The 18991-nt window shown below is 32.5% G+C and overlaps 1 protein-coding gene across 1 annotated transcript; it reads right to left on the bottom strand.

The window, feature by feature from the left end:
- Positions 1-1955: 1955 nt before the first annotated feature.
- LOC128991740 (uncharacterized protein K02A2.6-like) lies at positions 1956-6714 on the bottom strand. The gene is made up of 2 exons (XM_054414893.1): positions 6660-6714; positions 1956-3868 (listed from the first exon to the last, which is right to left on the bottom strand). The coding sequence occupies exons 1-2, from the start codon at positions 6712-6714 to the stop codon at positions 1956-1958; spliced, it is 1968 nt and encodes a 655-aa protein (XP_054270868.1).
- Positions 6715-18991: the final 12277 nt, after the last annotated feature.

Raw genomic sequence — 18991 nt, 5'->3', positions numbered from 1 at the left:
TATAATTCTAAATATTCGTTGTAGGATCGTTCAGTTATTCTAATTTTTGTTGCATACAAACTGTCTAAAATAGAAACTACCCATAAAAAAGATCTGGAAGCAGGAGACTAACAAATGGTCAAAAAGCAATGAGTAGCGGTACTTAAATAAAAATTGAAATTATATCTTATAGGATATATCCTGAGGTGCCTAAAGAGTTAATAACATTTGACGTAGTTAAATTTATCATTAAAAAATATTATAAAAAAACACAAATGTTGGATCTGTCTCAAACGATGATGGTCGCGTAAATGATGAATAAAACAACAGCCTAAAATACCAACCAGATTACAATTCTATTTCGGTATCCACAGCCAATAATCCAATAATGACTTTATAATATGGATTCGCATTGATATACATATTTGTTCCTCGGTAATTTCTATGTCGGTAATGTGCTTTGAAGTTGATTCATTCATATATATATGTAATATAAACCTGTGATTGTTTTTTATACTCATATAGCTCGTTTGAACAAAAACTATTGACGTAAACTTTTTGAAGGAGACCTTGAAATTAAATTAAATAAGTTATTTTGTGTATGTCGTTTCCTAAGGTGGATAAAAGGTATACAATCTAATGATCCGTAAAATAGTAGAAAAGTTAGCTATAATTGTCATTGTTTATTTATTTTAATAAATAATTATAGCTGATTTTTACTCATAAGAGCCAATATAATGGTCTGTTATGAATTATAATGCTATGCCAATATAATGGTATATGATATAATGGTAACGCATTATAGGTTTATTTTTCTTACTGGGTAAACCTGATTTATCATAACTTTATAATAAATGCTTGTGGATATATTGATCGTTCGATAGTATTTTTTTCATTGAATTGTAATTTTAAAGTAGAGAAGGAAATGAGTAAGAAAGTATATGAACCAAGTTTAATAAGTCATTTAATTCCTCTTACTTAATACCGCAGCTCGTTAAAAGTCACCAATACATTAACAATTCAATAGGTATTACTACATCAAATTATTAATGTGGTTTTGTGAAATTTTACAAACTGGAAATGCTATTTCATTTTTTTCATGACAGTTTACTTTGTTGAATTCCCAATTAGATTGTTTATTTACTTGAAAAAACTGAATTAATTGTTTATAAAAAAAGGCATGGTTCCATATATTAAAAAAAATTTAAAATGTGTAATTAAATAAATAATTTATTGAATTTCATTTGTGTTTTAAAAATCGTGATTATTTTTGCGAAGAAATATATAATTGCTGCAGGATGATGGAGGGAGATGAAGTAAGTGACGACATATTCAGAACATGACATAATCCTTGTCACAGGAAACACGGCATTACACTAACAACGTTACAGACTTGATGCAGATTATGTTATAGGTAAGCTTCAGCCCATTTCACTTAGGCAAGTGCTTAGAGTTAAGCGTCCATATGAGGTAACTGACATATGACATATATGTAGATTATGCTGTCCCAAAGTAAACGATTGAATTAAAATTTGAAATATTTTTGGTGTGTTTCTTTAGTATATACCATTTTATCCTAAATATAATACTTACTATTTAGTTCTATTTTACCTGATGGTACTTATTGCAGTTATACTTAGACAAGAGAAGACACTTAACAACTTGCTTACTAACCTGCTGCATTACTTGAACTGTCGATCTCCTCGTTCAGTCCCATTGGTGACGTCATGGTTCTAGGCCTTCTAAATATAGTTACTTCGCAACATTTGGATGTAAGACGTATATAACAAAATCATAACTAACATAAATAACTTCTTGATCTATAACACTCCTCCCCACTAACTTTAAAATAATTTCCAAAAATTCTTCTTCAAACAGTAACTAAAAATTCTTCTTCAAACAGTAACCAAAAATTCTTCTTCAAACAGTAACCAAAATAAATATTTCTATATACATGGGAGGAGCTCTTCTTCTAATTACAAATCAAATTTTACTGGAGGACGCCGCTCACGTTGTGATCGACGCACCGTCTCAGTAGGTGAACGAGGGCCTATAAGCTTCCCTTTCTCAGGCTGAACTTCCTTCTGGATTTGATGGTTAATGACATCAGTCACTGGGGATTTCAATAGTGACTGTCTGTTCTGGGGAGATCTGTCATGGACCGGGCTAGATAGGACTTCTTGGTGGATTTGTGGTTGAGGCAGGGGTATAATAGTTACATCTTCTTCTTCTGTTCTGCATAGATTCGGACGCAGGTGATCCGCATGCACAAAACGCATCCGCCCGTCCACCTGGGCCATGTATGTCACTGGACTAACTATCTCCACTATTGTCCCAGGAAGCCAATTAACTTTCTCCTGCCTGACGCTTCGCACAAACACCTTCTCGCCCACACAAAAAAAACGTGCACTACCTCTTCTTTTGTTTGAAGTGTTTTCAATCTTGATGATTTTTTTGTTGAGATCGGATGGTAGGTGGGGTTTTAACAGACTCAAGTGATTTCTGGGCTTGAATCTTAGAAAAAGTTCTGCTGGCGTACTTCCAGTAATCGTGTGGGGTGTGTTACGATAAGTAAAAAGGAAACTGTCTATACGGTGCTGAAGGGTTCTAGATTTGTTCGATTGGTCATCTTCAAGTAATTGACGAAGGAACGATCTCTTTGTGGTTTGCACGGCTCTTTCCGCCAAACCGTTGGAGGCGGGATGGTATGGTGGGGTGACAACATGAAGAATTCCATTGGCCCTTAAGAAATCGTTGAATTCCTGAGAGGTCAGTTGCGGGCCTCCGTCACTCACTAAGGTACAAGGCAACCCATAGGCTGAGAAACATGACCTAAGTTTTTCAATAGTCTTGCTAGAGGTGGTTGTCTTCATGTGGAAAACCTCAAGCCATTTGGAGTAGCTGTCAACCACAATAAGGAAGTCCTTAGTGTCAAAGGTCGCAAAGTCTACATGGATCCTTTGCCAACAATGCTTCGTCCAAGACCATTGCTGTAGAGGTGTTAGGGAAGAGCTGTTCCGGGTAGTCTGACATATTTTACACGTTTTTACCACACCTTCCAGGTCACGGTCCAAATTAGGCCACCACACATAGCTTCTGGCAAGAGATTTCATGCGGGTTTCGCCTGGGTGTTCCTTATGTAGAAGCATCATTATTTCTTTCCGATACGGCTCAGGAACTATCACCCTCCTTCCCCAAAGTAAACAGTCTCGGTCCACTGAGAGTTCCGATGATCTGGTGATATATGGCGTCAATTGTGCATCGTTAGTGGAGTTTGGCCAACCATGCATTGTGAAGTCCAACACCTTAGATAGAATGGGATCATAACGAATCGCAGTGCTGATTTCCTTGTAAGTGATCGGAAGTTCATCCGTGGCCGCAAAAAAATTTACTTCACCCTCGTCGTCATCACATGAATTATTCCCACATGGAAGCCGTGAAAGCGCATCCGCATTGGGTATCTCGGAGCCTTTTTTATACACCAAGTCGTAGTTGTATGTTGATAAAATAATAGCCCAACGTTGTACACGGGCGGCAGCCAGAGTTGGTATGTTCTTGGTCGGACCTAACAGGTACGTGAGTGGTCTATGATCTGTAACCATCAAGAAATGTCTACCATACAGGAATGTATGAAACTTCTTTACTGCGAAAACAAGTGCTAAGGCTTCACGTTCAATCTGAGGGTACCTCTGTTCTTGTGGAGATAAAGTCCTGGAAGCGAAAGCAACTGGCCGTTCCGAATTGTCAGGCAACCTGTGCGAAATCAAAGCACCCACCCCATATGGGCTTGCGTCAGCAGTCACGACTAGGTCCAACTTAGGGTTAAACGGAATCAAAATTCTGTCACTTAAAAGCAATTCCTTACCTTTGACAAAGGCGTTTTCACAATCTTTGGACCAATGCCATTTTGTGTCCTTGTTTAGCAATTGATATAATGGGTGAAGTAAAGTTGACAAATTTGGTAAAAAACGTGAGTAATAATTTATAAGACCTAGGAAGGCTCGAAGTTGGGTTAGGTTCTCAGGCCTAGGTGTTTTAACGATAGCGCTCGTTAATTCTTCACTTGGGCGAATCGCATCTGCTTCTAGCCTATGGCCTAGAAAAATCAGGCTATGTTTAAAAAACTCACTCTTCGTAGCGTTTACCTTAACACCATACTTTTGGAGGCGAGTCAACACAGATTTGAGCGTACTATACATTTCCTCATCGGTCTTTGCTACCACCAATATGTCATCAAGATAACAAAAAACCTTTGGAAGGTCGCCCAGGATTTTGTCCATTACTGATTGAAATATTGCTCCTGCACTGGTAATCCCAAACGGAAGCCTACTGTATCGGTACAGGCCCTTATGGGTGTTGATTGTCAAAAGTTCTTGAGAACGCTGGCTAACTTGCAACTGATTGTAGGCTGCCGATAAGTCCAATTTAGAAAAGATTTTTGAGCCTGGTATACTAGCAAAAATATCCTCTGCTGTTGGCAATGGATAATAGTCGGTACGTAACCAACGGTTAAGGGTAACCTTAAAGTCTCCGCAGAGACGCACTTCATCATTTGATTTTGGGACCACCACCACAGGTGTACTCCAGTTGGTTTGTGTTACAGGATAAATAACATTATTACTTATCAATTTTTCAATTTCTTTTTCTAAAGCATCTCTAAGTGCATAAGGCACACTGCGAGCCTTACAGAAAACAGGCACCGCTTCATCTTTCAATACAAGTTCGACTTCAATGTCTTTAATAGTCCCAATCCCGGGTTCAAAAACATTTTGAAATTCTTTCTTCAGATCATTAATGATAGATAATACTGGAGACTTCTTACCGCTAACCAGTTGTACTGAGTCACTTTGTCTTCCGCTTGTTACGTTCTTCCAATCCAGTTGTAATTTACTCATCCAGTTACGACCCAGCAAAATAGGCTGGTTAGGAACTTCGCTGCGTGTCACCACCATAGGAAGTACATGATTTTCCCAGCGAGACGCAACCTTTGCCTGAAACTCGCCCACAACATGTATCTTTTGACCAGTATATGTTTTCAGACGAACTTCGCTCCTGGAAAGGTTAGGTTTGTTAGATTTACCTTCAAATAATTTATCAAAAACATCTTCGGGCATGACCGAAACCACTGCCCCGGTATCAATTGTCATGCTCACAGGCACTTCGTTTATTAGCAACTTCGTTTTATAGCTATTAACCTGATCTACATTGTCTGAATAGGCTATGTTGTATAACGAATACTCATTTTTACAATCTGGCTCATCATCCGGGGAGTCGTCATGACTATTATCCGACTCCTCATCACACATGTATACCCTACCGCTAGGCCTAGGCTTATACTTATTCGCTGACCTACTCCTACACATTCTTGAAAGGTGACCCGTCTTTTTACAAGTATGACAACTATACTCCTTATACGGACAACTGCTGAACCCATGTCCCTGTCCACAACATGTACATTGGCGCGTAGAATTTACATATGCAGGTCGCTGGCCTGTTTCATTATATCTAGGTCTATACAAGTTTTTAGGCTTACCATTGTTACTGCCACTTAATATATTGACTTCACCAGAAGTCCAACCCCCTGTGTTTTGTGGATGGAGGCTTTTAGCATTCCTGTTTGCATCCTCCAACAATAAGGCAAGTTGAAGGGCTTTATCAAAGGTTAAAGAATCTCCCTCCGCCAGTAGCCTACTCTGTACATCACTAGATTTTATACCACACAAAAATTTATCCCTCAACGCATCATCCAAGAATGTTTTAAACTCACATGTGGACGCTAGGTTTTTCAATTGTATAGCAAATTCAGAGATGGATTCACCCTCTTGTTGAGTCCGTTTATTAAACATGAACCTTTCGTAAGTCACATTTTTCTTAGGAATGAAATGATCCCTCAAAGTTTTTATGATTACCTCATAGGTTTTATCAGCCGGTTTATCCGGTAGTAGCAAATTCTTTAACACTGAATATAGGTCAGGTCCCATAATAGACATAAACAAGGGGACTCTAGCATTATCTTTTATATCATTAGCTTTCATGAAAAATTCAAGCCTCTCAATATAATTTTCAAAGGGTTCCAAGTCCTTGTTAAATTCTTGAATTTTACCAATAACTTGTTTAGCAGCCATCTCTGACAGTAGCCTAAGTCTCTGAATAGAGATTATTATAATATATATACAACTTACGGTTTCTAGATCCAGTAGGTAGGCTACCCACGGTAGGCCTAGGCTAGGCCTAACATAGGCCTAGGATGACAAAGTACCTAACCTGCCAATCTAGGTATATCCTTAATATTTTACAGCTCAAATGTTTCCATAACATCTTCCATAATCATATTTCCAGGCTTTTCTTCAACTCAATTTCAAATTTCATATGAAAAATTTTAATATTTGCAAAATGTTTGCATGATTCGACAAACTTTCAGGAACAGACAAACTTTCATGAAAACGATGCCACGTTTTCATCAACTCCTAAATTGTGTAATATTCTCAACTCCACTAACATAAAATATCAATATGCTGAAAACGAAAAGAAAAAATAACTTTTTTAAACTCCGCACCAACAAAATAATGAAACTTTTCAATGCACGCGTATCGAAATTCAGGTTCGGTTAACTTGGCCTCGTCGCCATTATTGCAGTTATACTTAGACAAGAGAAGACACTTAACAACTTGCTTACTAACCTGCTGCATTACTTGAACTGTCGATCTCCTCGTTCAGTCCCATTGGTGACGTCATGGTTCTAGGCCTTCTAAATATAGTTACTTCGCAATATTTGGATGTAAGACGTATATAACAAAATCATAACTAACATAAATAACTTCTTGATCTATAACAGTACTACTGCTCAAGACTCAGAATCAGTGGAACATGGGATCGAAACAATCCTTAATGCCAATGTTAAAATGCGCGTATAGAACCAAGATTGTCTTTATGATGCTCAGTCTCTACCAACTAAAGGATCTGCATTTGTTTTCTTGCTAAAAATACATCAGAAATTATTTAGTATAACCAGAATCTTGTTTACAGAACTTATAAACTCTCATATACAAATAATCAAAATAAATAAGTACGAGGTGTTTTAATCTTATCAAGGGGTTGTACTCGCTATTTTAAGAAAACCTTGATTTTAATTTTCCTTTCCAACAAAAAGGAAATAGCACAGCTGGAAGGAACGCTCTAAAAAAAAAAACTCGTTTCATTGATTCGGCAGTTTTCCACAACGGTGGTGTTGGGTTTCTCTATTTTTTGTGTGAATGATAATTTGATAAACATTTTATTATTAAAAGTATGATATTACTGCCTTATTTGACGCTTATGCTAAAATTGCTAAGAGGATAAAGTAGGGTAAAAGTACAAGTGGTTGCCGAATTCATCAACTGGTGAAAACTTTGCTTATTCTATGGATTATACCGTATATTTCACTAAGAATAAAACTAAACATGTTTACAGGCTAAAAATGGCCTTGGAATTTACATCGATGTTAAAAGTTGTTAGTGATCAGTGTAGGAAAAACTTTTTGCCCAACGTCAGAATAACAGTTGGCGTTAAATAACGTTAGGGATTATCGTTTCTGGCAAATTAACATATTATTTGGCCATACAGAATTTAAACACAACTTAAATATAAGGCGAAAAGCTTTATTGTAGCACACTCTTTGAGTGTGCTCTTATAAAAGTTTTCCGAATATGGAATAACAACAAGCCTTCCATATAGATGCAGCGTCTACTAAAGCCCCCCACACACTACCAGACCAGACCTCTAGACCAGACGGTCTGGTCTGGAGGTCTGGTCTGGTAGTGTGTGGGGGCTTTACTTTCGAAAAATGTATAAACAAATGTGAAATTATTATTGATTAGACCTAGTTACATCTTTAAATTCCGTTGAGATTTAATAATACAAATTTTAAACAAATTTAATAATACCCCAAGAAAAGCATAACGATTGTAAGGCAATCTCTGATTTACAGAACAGAACGATTAAAAGTGACTTTTCAATGAAAACATGAACCATTGAAATACTCTGAAGCATTACAAAAATGGAGATTCACAAATTAGGGTTACACAAAAACGATTATGTGTCCATATTTATAAAGCGGAGAGACTAGTTACGAAGGGAGGTTGCTCATTTAACATTAGTTTACGAACTTTGCGGGGTTTCCTCTTTTTGTTTCTCTTCTGACCTTTTGATAAAAGTTGGCTGCCACTTTTACAAAACATGGAAAACCCCATTCGACGGTAAATAGCTAAATAAAAACTTATGAAATCAAATAATAAAAAGACTTATGTAAATATTTTTTTGTTTTATACACTTTTATATGGAATTCCTCCAACTCGATGTTTCGGAATACGCCTTTATAATATAATCAAGGGGTAAATATATTTTATTTATACATTTTGTCAAATAACACATATTATATATTTTTGAAATAATGCCATTCAAAAACATTTATTTTTACTATGAAAAAATCCACTTAGATTTATGCAGTAAAGTAGGTTTTATTTTACATTCAAATATGTTCTTGGTCCTTGATGTATAACACATATTAAAATACGTTGTAAAGCAAAATGTATGATTAATTAAATACTTATGAATGCTTGATCAAAACTAAAATCTTTGCCCATTTATTATTTGGATTTTATCGTACGCTGGAAGGAAAAACTGGTTCACGCAGAAAAATTTACTTCTCATTTATTAATATAAAAAAACATGATTGTTTTTATTTTACATATATTATTATAGATATAAAACATGCAAATTAATTATCTCTTTGTGTTTTCAATACGACTTGTTTAGTTGCTAATTTATGCTCAATCACCAACCGTAACTTTCGCCCATAAATAAACATGCTGTATAATATGATTTAATAATTTATTTTGAGAATGATGCATATAAAGTAGCTTACACAAATAAGTGTTTTATGCATAAAGAAGTTAAGCAGTTGTATTCATAAAACAATACTAGCAATGAAAAGACAATTCAGTATTTTGTGTCTTAGTTTCTGTTTACGTTCATATTTTGATAATGTTTCAATGATAGCACAAATAATTAATGCATCATCACGATAAAATGTGTACATGTACGGTATAGTAAAATATGATATTGTAATTATTTTCTTTACGATAGGTTAGTTGTTTGACATATTTGAATATTAAACATTTGAACATAAGAAAGGGTCATAAACTTCGCCTGAACAAATTAACGATTTTAATTTAATTTTATTTTATTTTGACATTTAATTATCTACATCTAAAGTTAAATTAGGTCTAAAAGACATTTTCAAAGAACAGCTGCACATCATACGTGGATATAACAGCTAGTTTATTATAAAAATGTCTATATAATTAATTATTTACCTAAATGTCCTATAAACATAAACAATATTTCAAGAAAAAATTTCTACACTACCTGCATTCGTGTGAATTGGAAACATTTTCAGGCATTTAAAGTCCAATTAAACCAAACATTATAATAGTGAGCTACTGTAGTAGGTGAACAAAACATTCATCAAGTACTGGAGCGGTGGCTAAAACAAATAAGCTCTGGGATTTCAACAGCTGCATTCACAGAAGACGTTGAAGTGAAGTGCTATGCTCTATTTTGGTGTATCATTGGTGTATCACTTGTTTAGATATTTTAGTGAATGATGCACACAATTCAGGTAAAATTTTAAAGTTTCTATTTTAACACATTTATTTTTGTGTGCTTTTGTAAGCTTTTGCAATCAATCTATTTGTTTGGTATAGGGTACGTTACTATAGGTTTATTTTATACACAGTTATCATCATGTTAGCATCTATGAGTATTTCTCTTATTTGAAATAGTTTTGAGGGTTTAACAATTTAGTCTTTCATATTTTCAATTGGTTATTATTAAAATATATGTATCAAAAGCAAAAGAGAAACAATAAGCATACAGTAATGTATCATATTCGAATATTCATATTTTCTTTCTTTACTTACAATAAAACCACAAGTTTTAAGGATTCTTTTCAGCTATTTGGAATCAGTAGTAAACCTCGAAAACTAATACAAATGAGCAAATAAATCTACTAATAGATGACAAGAAGAGTTTTTAAAGTGGTAAAACTAGTAAATGCATTTAGTAAATAATACGTCTCATTAAAATTTAATCCTGTTGTGGTTTAATTATTCATAACAAATATTTCTCCTCACAAAATACGTTGTCCTATTGTTTGTAAAGGACTATAATATCACACACACAATAGCCTAGGTTGGTCTCGAGGGCTTGCTATGTGACAATAGAATATGCCTGCTTGATAATGGAACACATTATTGGCCATATCCAATATGTCTTGATTATTGTTTATCCAGATTCAGACAATTCACAAAACATTCAGGAACTGTGCAAAATGAAATATCATTAGCTACTAGAAAATGTGTTATATTTTCTTCGAATATACTATAAGTAATACTATGTGTATAATATTTTGACTTATTACACAAACAACGTATGCATCCACCAAATGTCTCCCGTATTATAATCGTATTAACACTTCGATTAAAAATCATGCCTATATACGGTAAAATTTTTTTGGTACTCACGTATTATACCGACCACACCGATTAATCGAATACCGAATAAGATTTTAATTAGTTAAAAAAACAAAATCTTCCCAAACTATCCTAACCACCCCTAGGGTAGGTTAGGTTATAATTGTTGGTATATGGTTATAATTGGTTATAATTGTTGGTTATAAGTGGTGGTTGGTATAATATGTAAGTACCGTATTTTTATATATTTAAATTTAAAATAGTAGCCTACCATCAGAAAAAATCTTGTACTATAATCAACATTTAATACTATAATGTGTATTATATAGTATAAAAAAATTTAGATTTTTGATACAAAAGTAGACATCAGATCTATATGTGGTTCCTATTAAATAAGTACTCGTTCTCACGAATGATCATACCTTAAATCGATGTAGAAAAACATGTGCTTTAGCCTGTAAATTGTCATTTTAGCTTGCCATCAGTAGTTCATCACATTCTATTTGTCTCATCATTCATCAATCTTTAATAAAAAACTGCCTCGACGTTTGACAGTATTAAAGGTATGACTAGTAGGTTTTAGTTCTATTTGTTGTTCAGGTACGTTTTTGCCATTTTTAATATTTAAAAAATGCGTAAGGGGAATATATGGTTAGGTATTTGCGTGTATAAGAAACTATCTCAGTAGGGTCATATTATTATACCCCAAGGACTCCAGACATGGATTGATGATGTAATACTCCAGGCGGTACATAATCCTTCTAATCGGTTCCTTTACATAAATCAATCTCAAATATTGCTGAAGACGTTCCATTTAAAGTCAGTTAACCGTAAGTTAAAATATAATATTTTTTTCTACAAAAAAGTTGTTTTAATAACGTGCATTCTAAATTTATAAAGCGGGAGGGGTTGATGATCAAATGCACATACACAACCGTGTATACAAGGATCATGCTGCTCTAACTTTGTTCTAAGGGATATTACCAGTACTTTACATTCTACTTAAAACGAAATACTGTTGTAAGCAAACACTTCAATTGGTAATTTAATGACAATAACCATCAATGCTAATTAAATAAATCATAAATTAGTGTAATTAAACCTCCGTTATCATGTAATAATGATTTATTAAATCCATTGAGGAATGAAAGAAATAACCCTTGACTTAAACCATTATCGGTAAATTCTCCACTATCAGGGGCGTGTTTCTAGGCTATAAATCTCCTACGGCGTAATCTACTCTTAACAGCTGTTGAAAAACCTGCGCTTCGTTCTCTGCTAATCTATTGTACTTAACATGATATCATTATTTGTAAACAGCAGTGTTAAAGCATTTGCAATGCTCACATTTTATTATTCTTTTTCTGTTTTTTGATCTGATGAGTTTCCAAGTATCCATTGAGGTGTTTGACGTGTTTGGTGTATTGCGACGTTATGTTATTAATAAAATCATGTTAAAATCACATGTGTTAAGTATCAGTTGAATCTAATATATGTGTTTTTAGAAACTCTTTTGTTATGAGGCAGTACAAAAGAAAAACAAATTCAAATCAATACCATTGTCTGTGTAACACTATCAAGAGTTTATTACTGTGCAAAAGGATAACAATACGACTGTTTTAAATAAAAACGTAGAGTTTTTTTTTTGCAAAATATTATAACATACATTGTTATAAAACTAAAAGGTTCGAGGAAATGCCATGGACATTTTGTAGTTTTCGAAGACGCGTAGTCGGTGCGTTGTTCCACGAGCCCATTGTTGCGACGATTCGCAATTCAAGTGGCTAAACGTTTAAACTTATTCTTGAGCTTAATTGTAAAGTTTTTTAATTTAGATTGTTTGTTCATATGAAACCGTTTCTTTAGTAAATTAACAATAAAATAATGAAGAGGGGGCCAGTGAGGAGAAATTGGCTTTTTATTTTTTTTAAACGTAGTAAGACTAAAAAATGAAGACGATAAAAAAACAAAACAAATAAAAAACAATAAATATCTTATAATACCTAGTTTAAGAAGTACATGGTTTCGCAATTTAAGTTTACACATTTATTTTTATTTATTCTTATTCGTTTTTCAGTATTAAAAATAATCCCTTGACACTCATATGAATTAGAACACAGAGCTTGTATAACTTTAAATTAAGGCTGAGACATTTTTGGTCTATATACCATTACATTTAGCCTCTGAAGCCATATTTCCCTGCATGTGTAATATTTGTAGTTTTTCGTACTTTTTTACGTTTAAAATACGTTTCAATATGTTTGTAGCGTGTTCGATACGGTTGGTATAGTAATATAAAAAACAACCTTTTCGCGGGGTCCTATTTGTATAATGTAACTAGAAGTTACACAATAAATAGCAGTGCCTAATAAATAAAATTTACTAGCCCAGTGGGTCTAAAGATCAAACTCTGTAAAAAATGAAGCATCATTAGTCCTGGGATGCTCCTTAGAATGAATGATATATTACAGTTTTGGAAGGAAAACTGTCTGTAAAATATATGAGCTGAGGGATTTGAGGTATCTTTGTCCTGAAAGGCCATGAAGTCCTTAAGTTCATATTCTAAGAATCATTTAAACGGTTTAAAGAATTTTAACAAATTTAAATAAATAATATTGCTAAACATTATTTGTAAATCTAAGTTTAATATCTATGGTACTTTACCTATGTACTTTGTGTTAAGCTATCCTATAAAACGTAGTTTTCAGCTTTTGGCGTAAGAAAATCACAAAAATAGTATTTATTGTGGGCTCCAAGAGAGGTATAAGAGATTCAGTGTGTCGCTAGGATTGAGCTTTGTAAGGATTAAGTAATAAAGCAGTCAAGTCAATAGTACGACTATACTCTTAGATCCTAGAAAAGAATTTCCTAAAAACTCTAATTTTAATCCAAAGAGATAAAAAGACTTGGATTCAGTTTAATTTCGAATTATTTCAATTTTCCCTTTGTTCCTACCAGCTAATCCTTTTGAATGTTGAACTTTAAAAAAACTAACAATTTGATGTAACATATAATACCATTGCAACCAATTTTATGATATTATACATGTTATGATTTAATTATAAGATATTCAAAGAAGATGAAAGCGAGTTCACTCGTTAGATTAAATCAAAATAATGTATCGTATTATACACTTAATTAATTCAGTTGTCGAAGATTTATGGTTAAGCAAACACCTTACAACTAACTATCTGTTGCCTATCTAAAAAAAATATATTTCACAATTTTTGTGTCTATTTTAGTAATCCAAAACTCAAAGTTTATACTTAAATAATTTTCCGTTTAAATGAATGTATAATATATCGTCCAAACAAAACTAAATTGTTGTTGTTGTGTTCATCTTTTAATTAATTTAAATATTGCTATGTATAAGTATTAAATTATACTCTTTGATTTTATAATTGTATAATTTATTGCAAATACGGCTCCTGTAAACATCCAGGTAAGGCCAAGGCCTGGTACTGTGAAATCACGGTCATAGTTGCTTCCTCATAAGGACATTCACTAAAACCCTCTATTTCGTAATATAAAACCTTTTATTCTGCTATATATAAATCAAAATGCTGCTTTCTACATTTATATTCCATATTTTATAATTTAGTTGAGTTTCCTTAGATGTTTGGCAAGTGCATTAGTTTTATTTATTATCCTAGACCAAAGAAAATATTTTATGACTCCTAGCTTGGGTTTAAAACACGATAGTCAACCTTAGCTTCTGTGAGCTTATACCTAGTCAGCTTTACCAAGGGAACATAACATTTGGTAGTATTTAATACCCTAATGATTACTGGATATCTATTTAAGGTTGAGTTATAATATTAGCAACTCCAACTTTTAGAAATAAAATATTGATTATCAATAACGGTAGCTTATTTTATACGATAGTTAAATATTACAAATCTGATGCTATAATGTATAAACTTATTTGGACTTTTTTAGGTACTTATATTATTTTAAGATTGTTAAGCAATCATATGTATATTCTTTTGCATATTAAAGTATAGTCTAGTGTTTGGTTATATGAAAAAGCTTCGACAATGAAGTTAAGTGCAATGTGACATAATGTAACATAGGATGTATATAACGACTATATTTCATTATATATTATATTATATATATATTTTATACTGTATTTTATATTTTACTATATTATATTTTTAGACTATATTTTATTATATTTCAGTTTCGAAATTAATTTTAGAGAATTATGCGAAAGTATATATTTTAAATATTTAGAGACATTACTTTTTATTTTTTTGGTGCATTTGCTTGCAAAATTGTAGGCAGCAAGGTTACACATTACTATTTGCTCTACAATCTTCTCTATTGTGTAGGGCTGTGTTATTACCAACAACAAAGGCCGGGTTTGCCCCTAGAGTGGTGTGTATACATTGTGTATATGGAACATACCAAGATAAGAGAATACATTACCTAGCTAGCCCTGTACAAAAGCAAGTTAATTGAGTGTTATTGTGTGAATTGAAGAAAATATTACAGTGTCTACGCCAATGGTACGTGTTAATCGTTTTAAATAATTCGTGTTCATAATTTTGTTTACGCCTTCATTCTAAAAGACATATAAATGTCAAAAACAATTTAGTTTATTACGTTTTGTATAAAACTGCTTGTTAAGGTTCATAGAATAGTAAATTTGGCCAAGTAAGCAATTCTCTTTGATTATATTAATAAATTTATTATTTTTTTAAGAAATTAACACAGCATACATGGCACATACCGGAAGGGAAAACTCAGAAATAGCACGTAAGATCTGTGATCCGAATTTGCAATGTACCGATCATATTTCGCTATAATACTAGAATAATACTTATTATAGTCATATTTATTAATACACATTAGCTTTCTAACTGAATAGTTAGTGTGCTAAGTAGTTAAAAAGTTGATAGTTTTATCACAGACAATGGAATAAACCATCAACATTAAAGTATTATATTGTCTGTGGTTTTATCATTAAACAAATTATTACATTTTCCATAGCTTGAAACTGGATCTAACTGAAATTGGCTGTTTGGTATTTACTAAATGTCCCGCTAGAGAATTTGCTGATTTAAATTAATAAGTCAGCTACTATACAATCAATTCAACACTCATCCTAAAGCAATTTATATTTTATTTATAATATTTGTAAAAATCTAAATTAACCATTTTACACATGTATGAAAGCTTTCGCTGTATTTTTTGGATTTCTAAATTATTAACTTTCTACACAAATATTTTCTGTTTAAATCATACTATTTTGGTTTTATGTGATATAAAAGGGAAACTGTTAAAATGAATCAATATTTATGAACGTTAATTTAAAATAAAAACTTATTCTAAGACAAAAAATAATTAAATGTTTGTAATAAAATGTATAAACTTTTGTTAAAACCATCGCATACATAAAAACCCATGCTGCTTATAAATGGATAGTTTTATCTTCAACATAAACGGCCATATTTTTCGTTTAAGTTCTCCAGTTTAAGTACATCATCAAACCTCCATGTAAGAACATTAAAATGAAGATAAAAGTAAAAAAGGTCCCAATACCTTAATTTTAAGATTATCCTTTACAAATACAATTTTTATAAATTTTTCTTTAAATACGATTCCTAATAAATAACATTTAAGCTGCACGCTGTATAATCTCTCAAACTCACTAGTTTTTATTCTACTCATAATTCTATAAAAATGTGTTCTAACGGGGCATCTTAACGACATATATATTTAATGTTCACGAGTGTTTCTTACATCTGAAGGCAAATTTAAGGGCAGTCAAATGCTAAAAGGAACCTAGCATCAATTGCCCACCCGTTTCCCTTAATGGGGTCTCCCATAATTTACGTCCATATTGCCTGAGGCTCTTTGCACCATGTTGTTGCGGACCATTAAACAGAAATAGACCAAACAGTAAAAGTTTTACAAAATATCTGGGGCTTTAGAGTTTTGTTTGGCTATTAAATGCATTATAATTAAATTGTAGCATAATGAGACAATTAGAAGTTGTAACACAAACAAATTAACTTATTTCCACCGTTAATTGTAGATATGTACTGTTTACTTATTGAGTCTTGTTTAAATTTTTCCACGATAACAATTATTCCTATGTAGTTTAGACTTCTTAGAATTAACCATTAATCTTTCTTGTAAGATATTTTTAGAAATTGTTATCGAAAATTGCATACCCAATTGGTCAAGGAATTCAACATTCATAACTGAATGCTATATGTAAAACAAAAATGAAATGCATTTTTTTTTATTCAGACAGGCGAAAAAGAGGACCACATGGCATTTTCTTACCTGTACATAAATATAGTACATATATTTTAACAACTACATCAATATATAACAACACAAAATCTAAATCATGGATACAGAAAATGTAATAAAAGAAAATAATTTACATTTTATATCTGTGGTTTTATTGATCCGTTTAGCACATTTATCATTGTGTACATCGAGTGACTAATTTAAAGGACTAAACTGGTCCAAACTGATCCAAGGGTATAGCAAAACAGATGAATGTACAGGTTTTGGCAAAACTGGGAATGATTTCTTTAGTAAAAAATATGAAAAATAGGAGGCTACAGTATTTTTGTTAACGTTGTGTGTGTCTTTTTTTATATTATTACACAAAGCAACAGCCAATGTTCAATAAAAATTAAAATGATTAGTTGTACACATTACAAAGGAGAAAAAAATAAATAGAGTCTGACTTTATTGCACGATACCTACATGTTTGATTGCACAGTCGTCATCTGCATGCAAACAAATACAGCGTCACTAAATAAAATTACATGTTTCAACAAACTGAAACCAATGGAATAACACCATACTCGTGTTTTTCACGTTTCATATGTAATTAACTATTTGCTCTCAATATGCATTTGTAATTAGTTTTGAGAATTTTTAATTATACGCGTTAAAGCGTCCAGCCAAATGTTTGGTTTTTTATGTATTTGTAGGTATTTCATATTAAAGTTTTTTTTACAGATAGCCATAGAAAGATCATTTACATAAAGCAAGTCATGTTGTGTAAATTATACAAAATACAAATCATAACAAAACGCATCTGATGAATAATATTAAAAATGATTATTTTATTTTGTTAATATGCCGAGTATACATATTTATTATCGCTCGACACAGTTGTAACATGTCTGTAGTTTATTGGAGCATGTTCTGCTAACCACGAGTGATGTACAATGTCAACATGTAGTGTAAGCATAACCCCGACCACTCTTAAGCTGATAAGCCTGTGAAATCGTTGTAATTGATAGCGTTACACTATACATAACAAACTCATCATACTAACTGATATTTTAATTTGGTACTTTCCTGTTAAAGGGAACATTCATTATTATCGATGATTTTTTCTCGATATATCAATATTTTTGTTTTCCGATTCATTACAAATTGACAACTGATCTTGTTTAGGCTAAAATAGACTATTATATGGATTAAGAAATGAAACTGTCCTAAGCTAACCTAACATAACCAACCAAACTTGTTGTACTATTTAAAAATTCCTTTACCTACGACCGTTTTTTAAAGTAGCCATTTCAGTCCAGTTCTTAGAATTAAAAAGTTTCACTTTACAGCTGTTCACTTTCATATCCGCATAGTTTCATTTCATATTCGCGTAGTTTTCTCATATCCACACAGGTAACGGACCAATGAGGTTCAAGTATTGAGAGAAAAGAATTAAAATTGTAATGCTTCGAACGTCAACTAATCAGCTGATCAGCTGATCAGTTGACCAATTTAATTGTTGATCCGACTTGTTCATGTTGATACTCGCGTATTCTTAATTAAGTTGGTGGAAGTCCAAAAATAAATGAAATATTTGCCGAATTGTACCTGATACAATATTTTTTATGGTAAGAATGCTGCTAGCAATGTAATATTTAACGAAGTTTAACAAACACGTTATTACAGGAAATCAGCTGATTATACAACAAGTCGTTGCATCACTTTCAGTGGCAATGACAATACACGAAAACATAACCTCTCTAAAAAGTTATCAGTAGTTATTGTTAGTAATTAAATCCAGATTGATAGTAATTAAAAAACGGTCGTAGGTAAAGTAGTGTACGCAACTCGCGTTAATAGTCTTTACGACACTCATAGAAGTTTTTAAGGCACGAGCCTTGGCGAGTGCCTTAAATTTTCTACTCGTTTCGTAAAGACTCACTTAACGCAATCGTTGCGTAAACTACTATTTGATAACAAAAAAGGCAAGTTAAACACGGAATTTTTAAATGTTACAGCAAGTTTGGTTAGTTATGTTAGGTTACATTTTTTAGAACAGTTTTATTTTATTATTGTTTGTTAATAATGCTTTATTTATCGTAGTTGTCAGCTGATATGTTTCAATTTGTTAATAGCGATATATCGATAAAAAAATCATCAATAATAATGAATGTTCCCTTTAACAGGAAAGTACCTTTAATTTTTGTTTGGATTCCTCTTTCGCCACAATCTTAATGTTGCTAGGGCCGCAA

Source organism: Macrosteles quadrilineatus, unplaced genomic scaffold (genome assembly GCF_028750875.1).
Source record: "Macrosteles quadrilineatus isolate MER2022 unplaced genomic scaffold, UCM_ALF_1.0 Scaffold_4__1_contigs__length_99947679, whole genome shotgun sequence".
NCBI lineage: Eukaryota > Metazoa > Arthropoda > Insecta > Hemiptera > Cicadellidae > Macrosteles > Macrosteles quadrilineatus.
Note: the sequence above shows the minus strand (reverse complement) of the source record. Positions and strands in the feature narration are given on the sequence as shown.

Excerpts from the sequence above, each read along its gene's own strand:
- LOC128991740 (XM_054414893.1), bottom strand. The coding sequence starts at position 6,714 with ATGACGTCACCAATGGGACTGAACGAGGAGATCGACAGTTCAAGTAAT. Across the intron at positions 3,869-6,659 it reads CAGTTCAAGTAATGCAGCAG|ATTGTGAAAACGCCTTTGTC; the intron begins GTTAGTAAGCAA and ends ATTGGTCCAAAG.